General features: G+C 45.0%; 1 protein-coding gene across 1 annotated transcript in view; it reads left to right on the top strand.

Moving 5' to 3' along the window:
- Positions 1-13,363, top strand: part of reps2 (RALBP1 associated Eps domain containing 2) — a 204,445-nt gene that overhangs the window by 186,746 nt on the left and 4,336 nt on the right. Inside the window, exons 17-18 of the mRNA XM_078232385.1 lie at positions 4,596-4,723; positions 8,339-8,444. Of these exons, the coding sequence (XP_078088511.1) occupies positions 4,596-4,723; positions 8,339-8,444 (234 nt within the window). The remainder of the gene's footprint in view (positions 1-4,595; positions 4,724-8,338; positions 8,445-13,363) is intronic.

Below are 13,363 nucleotides of genomic sequence, written 5' to 3'. Positions count from 1 at the left end.
TCCCCTCCCCCCTTCCTCACATCATGTCTTCTGACGATGGAGGCGGCTCGCTCTTGGCTGGCGATGGGATCGTCGAGTCCTGTCAAAGTCTATGGTTTGCATGTCGCTCCCACCCTGTCACTGGGGAACCCACCACGGGGAGTCGCCTTCCAGGGAACTGGAGGATCCTGCCGGCAGGAAGGGCTGGAAAATCCTGCCCTGAATCTACGCCAACTCTGATCACTTTGTCCCATTCCTCTGCCCTCTCCCTGTATCATTTCTAAGTGTTTTTTTCTATTATGTTCTCTTATGGAAACTGTTGCAGATTATTCTTCCATCACTGCAGTTTTGATTGGGTAATAACTTGGGTAATAATTGGGTAACAATAGCAGGAAACCAAAGAGGGATTCTCCTTAACTTTGTTTTTCCTTTTCGTGAGGACCTTCTATGAATCTTAGAATGGTGCAGCACAGGAGGAGACCATCCAGCCCATCATAACTGTGCTAGCTCTTTGAAAAAGCTATCCAATTTGTCCCACTTCCCTGCCGTTCCCCATATCCCTACAATTTGTTCTCCTTTGTGTTTATCCATTTCCAAGTTACTATTGAGTCTGCTTCCACCACCATTTCGAGTAGTTCATTCTAGATTTTATAAACTAATAGGCTGGGATTTTCCTGGCCAGTGCAGCAGACCGGGATACACCAGCAACGCTCCTTTAGCGATGTTCACAATTGGCATAACACCACGCGCGAGTCTCCCATGCGCTTTTCTTTAGCGCAATATGCTCCGCACCAGGAGCTGATTATCATATTGAAATCTCCATTTCCATATGATTAGCAGGCCTGGGACGGTATTCTCCAGTCCACTAGCATCTCCCCCTAGCCAGGAGTGGTTTCCTCCAGCGGGGTTTACGATTGCTCCCCACTAACAGGGAACAGCCATCGTCACCTCACTGGTAGGAACAGAGGCCATTGAGGCCGCCCCCTGCCACTACCTAAGGAGCAAACTGGCACTGCCCACTGGGCATCTTGGCACTGTCCAGCAGGCACTGGGCAGTGCCAAAGGGGTGGGGCATATGAGGGTGGGGCATATTGGGGAGCGATCAGTGGGGGGGCCCACTGCCACTCTGTACTTGGAGTATTGGGAGAGGGAGGGAGGAGGACAATCGGGACTGACCGGGTGTTGGGAAGGACATTAGGCTGGCCCGGGGAGGTCCATATACCTTTCGAACAGCCTCTTCAACTTGTCCTGCCACCTTCAAAGATTTTCTGCCCCTCACCCTCTTAACCTCTTACTATATAGTTTATATTGCCGCCTCATTCTTGCTGTCACAATGTACCACTTTGCACTTCAATGTTAAACTCCATCCCCCATATATCCATATCCATCTATCTGTTGGTCTATTTCCTCATGAAATCTATTACTATCTTCCTTGTTGTTTAATAGATTGCTGAGTTTCAAATCATTTACAAGCTTTGAAATTATGCCCTGAATCCCCAGGTCATTAATACATCACAAAAAGGAACTGTGGATCGAGTACTGACCCTTGGGAACACCACACTTTCCTCAGTAAATGTTCACCACTACACTCTGCTTTCTGTCTCTTTGCCAATTTTGTATCCATGCTGCCACTGCCCTTTAGCCCCATGGGCTTTAATTTTGCTAATGAGTTTATTTTGTGGCACTTTGTCAAAGTCCACGTACACATCAGCCACACTAACCAAATTAACACTCTTCATCATTTCATCAAAGAATTCTTGTCAGGTTAAATTTTGTGCTGACTTTCATTTATATGCCTGCACTTTTCCAAATGCCAATAAATTGTGTCTCAGATTAATGTTTATAAAAATTTCCACATCACAGCCGTTAGCCTCTCTATCCTGTAGTTGATGGTTTTATGTCCTCTAGTCGTCAAACAGTGGGATTTTCCGCATCAAAACCCTTTGATTCCCACCGGAACACCTCTGGCAAACAGGGTAAGCAGTCAGTCACATTGACATATTCTTACAGACAGTAAAGCAGGAAGTAAAATGCACTGATTATCCTTCACATTTTGTAAATTTTACAGAGAACAGAATAAAGATTGGGCCATGTTCATTAGAAGCTGAAATGTCATCATTTGTTTATAAAAATGATTTTTATTACACTAAAATATAATAAAACATCTAGTGGCACAGTGGTTAGCACTGCTGCCTCTCAGCGCCAGGGACACGGATTCAATTCCCGGTTTGGGTCACTGTCTGTGCAGAGTCTGCACATTCTCCCCATGTCTGTGTGGGTTTCCTCCGGGTGCTCCGGTTTCCTCCTACAGTCCGAAAGACATGCTGGTTAGGTGCATTGGCCATGCTAAATTCTCCTTCAGTGTACCTGAACAGGTGCCGGAGTGTGGGGACTAGGGGATTTTCACAGTAACTTCATTGCAGTGTTAATGTAAGCCTACTTGTGATGTTAATAAATAAACTTTTAAAAATTGGCATTTCACAAAATTTCATAAAATTAATTCTTTCAAAGCCAGGGAGGTTCCTCAGTTGTAGTTATGAATTAGTATGCTGTTTAAAAACCCAGTTACTCCTCATTAACGAGGCACAAGATTTTCAGAGGGTTAACAATGGTATTCTACTGTAAAAGGGAAAACATGCATCAGTTCAGTGATTTCTAAAGATGCTAATCTGCTGGAAGCTCACCAGCACATGCCATGGAGGAGCAAGACTCACTGACAGCAACTTCCAGATTTCCATGCTTAACTTTACATGTGTAGATGCCAAAGGTTCCTGTCTGTTTCAATAGCAAATGCTGGCAGTTTCACTGTTAGCACAATTTGAAAACCCAGGCAATTACCACCAAGTTTGTTACAGGAGATCAACCAGCAGAAGTTACATAGCTTGCCTGTTCAGTCCTATGGCAACCTTTGTGCTGCTTGTCTCGCACGAGTCACCTTACTGATCGGGGTTTTGACTTGAAGGATAATTTGAGTAAAAAAGAAGGAATCGCTGTTGGGCACGTTATCTTTGATTTGATTTATTATTGTCACATGTATTAGTATACAGTGAAAAGCATTGTTTCTTGCGTGCCATCCAGACAAAGCATAGCGTACATAAAGAGGAAAAGGGTGCAGAATGTAGTGTTATAGCTATAGCTAGGGTGTAAAGATCAATTTAATGCCAGGTAGGTTCTTTTAAAAGTCTGATGGTAGCAGGGAAGAAGTTGTTTTTGAGTCAGACTCGAACTCAGCCCAAAGAAAACCATTAGCTCAAATCGCTCTCCCCCCAGCCTCTTGCCTATTGTTAGGTTATTGAGGACAGCAAGTTTTAAATCCTTCTTGGGAGAACAGGAACCAAGAACTTCTTCCTAAACAGGTTTGAGGCACAATTCAGCAGAAAATGTGTGAGTGCATTGGCATCACCCTCCATTAAGTAAAGTCTTGGCTTTAAAACTTCTGTTGGGTGTAACTGATTGACTCCCTCATTGAGCAGCATTAGATACAGGCTTTTGGGTTATAATCACTGTTCTAATGTTGGAGATGCATCAACCATTTCACAGACAATAAGCTCCCACAAACAGAAGTGTGATGATGGCAGGATGTTTTAGTGGTATCGATGGAGGGTTAAGTATTGGCCATGATCCTGGAGAGAGCCCCTCTTTGAAATACTGGTGTTAAATCTTTGATGTTTACTTGAGAGGGCAAGACTTGGGGTGAGGGTGGGAGCTCAGTTTCACATCTCATCTAAAGGGTGTCCTCACCAACATTGTAGCACACCTTCAGTACTGCACTGAAATATGTCCCCAGAGTGGGACATAAACCAAAAGCCTTCTGATTCACAAACAAGGCTGCTGCCAACTGAGCCATGGCTGAAAGGTCAAATGAGTCTTTCTCAAAGAACAAAGAACAGCCCAGCCCAGGAACAGGCTCTTTGGCCCTCCAAGCCTGTGCCAATCACATTGTCCGATCGAGACCAACGGCCTGTATGCCTCTATTTCCCATCTGTTCATATGTCTATCCAGATAAGTCTTAAATGTCGTTAACATATCTACCTCAACCACCTCACTTGGCAGTGCATTCCAGGCCCCCACCAACATCTGTGTAAAAAAAAACTTCCCCCGTACATCACCACTTCCCCCCCCCTTACCTTGAACTTGTACCTCCTGTTCACTGTATCTATACCCTCATAATTTTATAAAATTCTATCAGGTTGCCCCTCAGCCTCTGTCTTTCTAGGGAGAACAATCACAGTTTATTCAATCTCTCCTCTTGGCTAATACCCTTCATACCAGGCAACATCCTGGTAAACTTTTTCTGGTCTAGTTTGGACCAGGGAGCGGCGCGGGCTTGGAGGGCCGAAGGGCCTGTTCCTGTGCTGTATTATTCTTTGTTCTATACTCCCTCCAAAGCCTCTACATCCTTCTGGTAGTGTGGTAACCAGAATTGGACACTGTATTCCTGATGTGGCCTAACTAACATTATATATAACTATTTACATTTTATATATTCTCGTTCTATATTCACTTCGGTTCTTCCATGTGTGATTGGGAAAGGTGGTTAAGGGAAACAAAATAATGTACAAAGTTCGAAAGGAAAGAATTAATGACAAAATGGCTTTTTTATTCTTGCAACAAAGGAGCTGAAACCTCGCCAGCCTCCGTTAAAACCTCTTCGTCAAAGACATCGACTGGAAAGCCAGGAACACTTGCCTCGACTGAATGCAACCTCCACACCAGACGCTAAACTGCACCAGCAACTGCAAAAGTAATATCTGTGCTTTTCTTTAATCTGCAATCGTTTAGAACTACTGTGCAATTCTAGCGCCTGACATTTAGCTGTAACCTCCATTCAGCAAATTAGCTCTTCCAGTGAATGGAAAACAATTAAATTCCCATACATGGTGAGCATCACAAAGAAATGAACACTGTTGCACAGGGCTTCACGTTCTACAGGAGTCAAAGGTCAAGAGCAGAGTGACGTGGCCTTATACTTGCTGTGTCTGCACACTGAGCATTGATAAGAAATCTCGTTTCAAACCTGTTTTATTAGTAGTGAAAGAAGTGCACTGAAAATTATTGACAGAAAGGTACGGGGTAAATCCACCATTCAGCGGTGAGTGTTGCTCCTCAACTCTATATGACCTCAGATTAATATCAGCAGAGTCTACCAGTTGTATTGTGTGTTGGATATTAATCCTCGCCCGCACAGTCATGGAAAAACATAGCCCTGGATCAGCGAGAAAAGGATCTCTTGCATCAGAAATAGTCATGGATGGGTGAAGGGAGTAAAAGCCCCTTCCATCCTCCGATCATCCTGAAATTCAGCAAGCTTTACAATCACAAATAAACCCACATCCACGGGGTCATGTCTATTTGTGGATTATATAAACGATTTAGACTTGAAGGTTTATCAGTAAGTTCACAGATGATATGAAAATCAGTGGGGTGGTAAATAGTGAGGAGGATAGCCTTAGATTACAGGAGGATTTAGACCAGCTGGTCAGATGGGCTGACCAGTGACCAATCGGGATAAGTGTGAGGTAGAATCATAGAATCCTTACAGTGCAGAAGGAGATCATTCAGCCCATTGAGCCTGCACCAACAACAATCACACCCAGTCTATCTCCATAACCCCACATATTTACCTTGTTAATCCCTTTGATACCAAGGAGCAATTTAGTAAGACCAAGCCACCTAACCTGCACATTTTTGGAGTGTGGGAGGAAACTGGAGCACCCAGAGGACACCTACGTAGACACGGGGAGAATGTGCAAACTCCACACAGTCACCTGAGGCCGGAATTGAACCCGGGTCCCTGGCCCTATGAGGCAGCAGTGCTAACCATTGTGCCACCATGCCGGAAGGTGATGCATTTGAGCAGGACAAACAAGGCAAGGGAATACCTGAGGAACAGCAGGACCCTGGGTAGAACCAAGGATCAGAGGAACCTTGGTGTGCATGTACACCGCTCCCTTAAAATAGCAGGACAGGTGGATAAAGTGTTACATAGAAACATAGAAAACTACAGCACAAAACAGGCCCTTCGGCCCCACAAGTTGTGCCGAACATATCCCTACCTTTTAGGCCTACCTATAACCCTCCATCCTATTTAGTCCCATGTACTCATCCAGGAGTCTCTTAAAAGACCTTATTGAGTATGCCTCCACCACCACTGACGGCAGCCGATTCCACTCGTCCACCACCCTCTGTGTGAAAAACTTCCCCCGAACATTTCCCCTGTACCTACCCCCCCCAGCACCGTAAACCTGTGTCCTCTCGTAGCAGCCATTTCCACCCTGGGAAAAAGCCTCTGAGAGTCTACCCGATCCATGCCTCTCAACATCTTATATACCTCTATTGGGTCTCCTCTCATCCCACGTCTCTCCAAGGAGAAAAGACCGAGCTCCCTCAGCCTATCCTCATAAGGCATGCCACTCAATCCAGGCAACATCCTTGTAAATCTCCTCTGCACCCTTTCAATCATTTCCATATCCTTCCTGTAATGAGGCGACCAGAACTGAGCACAGTACTCCAAGTGGGGTCTGACGAGGGTCTTGTATAGCTGCATCATTATCCCCGGACTCCTAAACTCAGTCCCTCGATTGATAAAGGCCAGCACACCATACGCCTTCTTAACCACCACCTCCACCTGCGGGGCCGATTTTAGAGTCCTATGGACCCGGACCCCAAGGTCCTTCTGATCCTCTACAGTACTAAGAGTCTTTCCCTTTATATTGTACTCCTTCATCCCATTTGACCTGCCAAAATGGACCACTACGCATTTATCTGGGTTGAAGTCCATCTGCCACTTCTCCGCCCAGTCTTGCATCCTATCTATGTCCCTCTGTAACTTCTGACATCCCTCCAGACTATCCACAATCCCCCCAACCTTCGTGTCGTCGGCAAACTTACCAACCCATCCCTCCGCTTCCTCATCCAGGTCATTTATGAAAATGACAAACAGCAAGGGTCCCAGAACAGATCCCTGGGGCACACCACTGGTGACCAACCTCCATTTAGAAAAAGACCCATCTATACCCACTCTCTGCCTCCTTTGGGCAAGCCAGTTCTGGATCCACCGGGCAGCAGCCCCTTGGATCCCATGCCCTCTCACTTTTTCAAGAAGCCTTGCATGGGAGACCTTATCGAACGCCTTGCTAAAATCCATATAAACCACATCTACCGCTTTCCCTTCGTCAATGTGTTTAGTCACATTTTCGAAGAACTCCACCAGGCTCGTAAGGCACGATCTGCCTTTGACAAAGCCATGCTGAGTATTCTTGAGCATACTAAACCTCGCTAAATGCTCATAAATCTTGTCTCTCAGGATCTTCTCCATCAGCTTACCAACCACTGAGGTTAGACTCACCGGTCGGTAATTTCCTGGGCTATCCCTATTCCCCTTCTTGAAAATAGGAACCACATCCGCAATCTCCTGTCTCCATCGACGATGCAAAGATCATTGCCAGGGGCTCTGCAATCTCTTCCCTCGCCTCCCACAGTAACCTGGGGTACATCCCATCCGGACCTGGCGACTTATCTATCTTGATGCCATTCAAAGATTCCAGCACAACCTCTTTGTTAAAGTGTTTTAAGAAGGGATATAGTATACTTGTCCAAATTAGCTGAGGCATAGAGTTTAATAGCAGGGAATTGATGCTGGAACTATATAAAATATTGGCTAGGCTACAGCTAGAGTATTGTGTGCAATTCTGGAATTCACATTATAGGAGGAATGTGATAGCACTGGAAAGGAGAGGAGATTTACCAGAAGTTGCCTGGGCTGGAGAGTTTTAGTTATGAAGAGAGAATGTATAGACAGGGGTTCTTTTCTTTGGAGCAGAGGAGTCTGAGTGGGGACATGATTTAGATGTATAAAATTATGAGGGGCATAGATAGAGTAGAAAGGAAGAAACCTTTCCCCTTGGTAGAAGGATCAATGACCAGGGGGCATAGATTTGATGTAGGAGCAAGAGGTTTAGAGAGGATTTGATGAAAAACCTTTTCACCTGAAGGATGGTGGGAGTCTGGAACTCACTGCCTGAAAGGGTGGTGGAGGCAGAGACCCTCATAACATTTAAGAAGTATTTAGATGTGCACTTGTGTTGCTAAGGCTTACAACGCTATGGACCAAGTGCTGAAAAATGGGATTAGTTTACTTAGGTGGTTTCTCTTTGACTGGCACAGATGTGATGGACCGAAAGGCCTTTTTCTGTACTGTATACCTCTGACTATGACTATCTTACAGATCTTACCTGTTGAAAGTTCCTGCAACTGATTTTCTTGGTCAGCCACTGAAGTGTTAAACTGAAGATTATTGTATACACTTAACCTTTTCTACCATGTTGCAAAAGTTAACCTTTTATTTTCCTTGTTATAGAATGCCATCCAAGCAGAAAAAAGCCATTCAGACAGCGGTCCGCAGAAACAAGGAGGCCAATATGATTCTGGTCAGGTTGAACGGAGAGCTGCAGCAACAGTTCAAAGTAAGAGCCCACATTGAGCCAGAGAAACTCTCCACGTTCTGATGCTGCATAAACAGATATCCCTTTTTCACAAGACATCCAGTTCCAAGTTTTTTAATACAAATTATTCTATTTTTTTTTGTAAGTACCGATTTCCCTGAATCTAAGTTGTCGCACTTAAAATGTCGGGGGATGTACCAATACTTTCAACTGAAGGCCGATGCTGCCAATCTGGGTTACACATTGGGTATGAGTACCACGTGCCACCACCCCCCTTCCAAGCAGCGTAGTTTGATGCTACAATCACTGGTCTCGATATGGGACCAGGCACCTTGATATTTTCTAACATAGAGATCTTATTTTTAGCATGTAGGCCTCACTCTTTTGACAAATTAGGAATCATCGCAAGCTTTTATCCACCTATAGATTTGAATTTTGAATTTTTTTGAACAAGCATTGTATTGATGATGCTCGTTAGCGAACAACCACCTCATCCCAGAAGATTGCCGGCTGCACTCTGTCCTGAATGAGTTGATTTCAAACAGGACATGTGCTGAGGTGATGGTTTCAGTCCTACTTTTCACAATGGTTAGCACTGCGGCCTCACAGCTCCAAGGACCCAGGTTCAATTCTGGCGTTGGGTCACTGTCTGTGCGGAGTCTGCACGTTCTCCCCATGTCTGTGTGCATTTCCTCCGGGTGCTCCGGTTCCCTCCCACAGTCCGAAAGATGTGCTGGTTAGGTGCATTGGACATGCTAAATTCTCCCTCAGTGTATCCAAACAGGTGCTGGAGTGTGACGACTCGGGGATTTTCACAGTAACTTAATTACAGTGTTGATGTAAGTCTACTTGTGACACCAATAAATAAACTTTCAATAAGTCAACACTTCAATGAGCCCAGGGGACAGAACTGAATGGATTTAAAAAAGAAACAAATGAATCCTTCTTAATAACTAATAGCTTTATGTTTGTCAGGGGTTTATTAACCTTAAGTGGACTGTTGCAACCTTGATGGAGCTTCAGTCGGAGGGACAGAGATGATGGCCCAAAGCTTCCTGTCTCCGGATTGTCGGACACTGGTCCTGTAACAAATTACATGCATCAGAACCCTGTGGAAGTCCTGACATGTGGACCTACATGGGAATTACCTAGAAAGTTTAAACTTCCGATGGGCAATTCCCACTCTGCCCAGGACCCTACACAAACATCTCTGACCCTGTGTTAAGGGTGGAAGACTGGTAGATCCACTGTACTTACATGGATAGTTACCCAGGAAATGTTAGACAGGTTAAAAGTACCACCTGGGTAGCTGCAAACCCAAACACATCTCACCCACTCATCAGCTACCTTCTTGCACTGACCTCACCCCACCCCCTACCAATCTCAACTCTCACCCAGCTACCACCACTGATTACCCTTACCAGCTCCCCTACCTCATCCCCCCCCCCCCCCCCCCTCCGCATAATCAGCCAGACCCCAGCTAACCCCTGACTGGATTAAACTACCACCCCCCCCCCCCCCCCCCCCACCCTGACTTCTGACTAACAACTCTCCTCCCTCCACCCCCACAATCAACTGGAACCGGGCCACCACCCAACTAACCCCTGACCAGACCAGACTACTCGTCAACTACCCACACTCGCATCCGCACATTCACTCACCTACACATGCACTCACTCATGCACTCGCTCTCGTGCACTCATTCACATGAACGTGCCCAAAAGCTTAATCTTTAAACTTACCTGAATATGGCAGCAATAACTGTAAAAAAAAGGGTGTGTCCTCTCTTCCCCCAACTCTACTCCACTCTGATGGAGACTCCCAGGCAAACACTACAATGCATGTTTCTTTGACATCAGGGAAAAGAAGGTCCCGGAAGAAATGCGCCACAACGTCAGGCTTGGCGCAGCAATGTGTGCAACATTACTGCTGACCAGATGATGCAGGCTATTATTTCCCCACTCTGATGTAGCACTCCCTCGGTACTGTGCAGGACTCTCAGATTGTGCGTTCAACTCTCTAGGGTGAGGCTTGAAGCACAACCGCTAGCTTCAAGGCAAGAGTGTAACTGACTGACACACAGTTAATACCTGCTGTGCGTGTTACAGGAGCAAATTGTTGAATCGATGTCACCAGACTATACCAACAACTCGCCTCACGGAACATTTAAAATATAGACAGAAAAAGAAAATAACTTCCTGCTGGAAACATAAATACAAACAGTAAAAGGATGATAATTCTCAGGCCTGGCAGCATCCATGGAGAGATAGTAACATTTCAATTTGATAATCTTTCATCAGAACTGCAAAAAAAATGAAAGATATAACAAGTTTAAGTATGTACAGGACAAGTGAAAGACAAAGTGGGGAGGAAAAGGAATAACTGTGAGAGGATGAAAGGTAGATAAGGAACAGGCCGATAAGTGGCAACTAACAGAATCACAGAATCCTAAGTGCAGAAGGAGGCCGTTTGGCCCATCGAGTCTGTACCAACCACAATCCCACTCGGGCCATATCCCCATAACCCTACGTATTTACCCTAGCTAGTCCTCCTGACACTAAGGGGCAATTTAGCATGGCCAATCCACCAAACCCACACATCTTTGGACTGTGGGAGGAAACCGGAGCACCCGGAGGAAACCCACGCAGATACGGGGAGAATGTGCAAACTCCACACAGACAGTGACCCAAGCCAGGAATTGAACCCAGGTTCCTGGAGCTGTGAGACAGCAGTGCTAACCACTGTGCCATTCAAGCGCCATTCAAGTAACGAAAGTGTCTGGCACTGATTATCTCCAATGAGAGAGAGTCTAACCATCTCCCTTTGATATTCATTCACATTAACATCAATGAACACCCCACAGCTTAACATCCCAGGGTCACCATTGACTAGAAATTTAACTGGACCAACCAAATAAAGAATGTGGCTATAAGAACAGACAGAAGCTAGTTATTCAACAGCGAGTGACTTGCCTCTTGGCACCACAAAGTCTTTCCATTATCTACAAGGCACAAGCCATGAGTGTGATGGAATATTCTCACTTGCCTGGATAAGTGTAGCTCCAACAAAGCTCAAGCGCCACACCAAGACAAAACCGCATGCTAAATCGGCACCAGATCCACTACTTTCAACATTCTTTCCCTTCACTATTGATGCATAGTGGCAGTGGTATCATTGACGTGGTGCACTGCAAGAACTCATCAAGGCTTCCTCAAAAGCACTTTCCAAATCCACAACTTCTTTCTCTGCTAGAGGGACAAGGGCAGCAGATGCAGGGAACACCACCACCTGCGAGTTCCCCTCCAAACCCCACAGACCCTGACTTGGAATGATATAGCCCTTCCTTCACTGTTGCTTGCTCAAAATCTTGGGTTTCCTATTTAGCACCGCTGTGTCTGTAGCGACACCTCCATGGAGTGCAGTGGTTCACAAGGGGGGCTCTCCACCACTTTCTCGAGAGCAGTTAGGAATGGGCAATAAATGCTGGCCTTGCCAGCAACACCAACATCCCATGAATTCTTTTTGTAAGTAATGACAAGGGGTGACGGGGATATTTGAGGTGAGTTCACTGCTTGTGGACAGCATGACATGACAAGTGTATCCACAATAGTTGGATACACTTACTTGGAACAAGACACCAATACACTGGCACCCAGAGATAGCATGAGCATAGTCGTCAGTGAGCTCTAGAATGATGCATTTAGCATGTAAACCTCACAGAAGGCATATCAGACTTAAATTGGAGAATTGGTGGGAAGAAGAGGTCTGATTTCAGGTGCTGAAAGCTGATAGTGTTAAATGTCAGATCTCATTGTGGAAAAATCATCAGGATTGTGGTTGTTCAAGGAGGAGGTCCACCTTTGCCATATCTTACAAATAAATCAAATAAGAGGAAGAAGATTGCATTTCTTAGAACCAATATCCCCTCACTTTAAAGAAGCAGTTCACTCTGTCGAGGGAGGGAAGAAGATGCCAATACGGAGCTCTGCTGGCTCTGATTCTTGTTGGTGTTGAATTACAACTTGGACAGAATATAAAATGAGGTCATGTCCTTTGAAGTGCGAAATTAGTTACAGCCTAAACATAGCGGTTGTGATGTACTAAATCTGTGGTAGAAAACTAATAACACTTGTATTATGGGAATGTGTTCCAGGTGAGTCACTGCGGTTCATGGGATTGGTTGAGAGATTAGGTGGAGATGACAATAAATTGACTGGGAGAAAAAAAAGTTTGCCTTCTGATTGTCTCTGACATTTGTTCCTGGATTTGGAGAATAATCTTAACTGAAATGAGTCATCTCTTCTCAGCATGCCTTAGGTTTTACCACTGTGTACAGGTTGTATATAATTGTGCCTAGTTATGTAATAATTTGATATACCTCAGGGTCTCTCTCCAGTCAGACCAGTGCTCTTCCACTTTCTGACATGTCACCTACATGGTATTAGTATCTGACATGTCACCTACATGGTATTAGTATCTGTACAACTGAGTTCATCACCATCCAACTTTAGCAAGAGGAAAAGGTGACATTTGTCAAAACTTTATCAAAATAAAACTAGTCAGAAGTTGCAAGCCCTATTGTACCAGGAGTTGGTTTATGCAGAATGCCAGCACCACTGTTCATGATGAAGATATTTAGTAAGTGATCTTCCACTGTACAAGCTGTAGTGAGTGACAGTTTTAGGAGTAAATCTTAAAAGAGATTGCTATTCTTGCGAAGCAGGCATGAAGATACAGCAAGCAGTTAGGAAGACAAATAGTATGTTGGCCTTCATTGCAAGAGCACTTGAGTACAGGAACAAGGATGGCTTACTGCAGCTGTACAGGGCCTTGGTGATACCACAGCTGGAGTATTGTGCACAGTTTTGGTCTCCTTACCGAATAAAGGATACACTCTCCATAGAGGGAGTGCAGCGAAGATTCACCAGACTGATTCCTGG

The sequence above is a fragment of the Mustelus asterias genome, chromosome 17 (assembly GCF_964213995.1).
Source record: "Mustelus asterias chromosome 17, sMusAst1.hap1.1, whole genome shotgun sequence".
NCBI lineage: Eukaryota > Metazoa > Chordata > Chondrichthyes > Carcharhiniformes > Triakidae > Mustelus > Mustelus asterias.
This window is presented reverse-complemented; position numbering and strand designations above follow the sequence as displayed.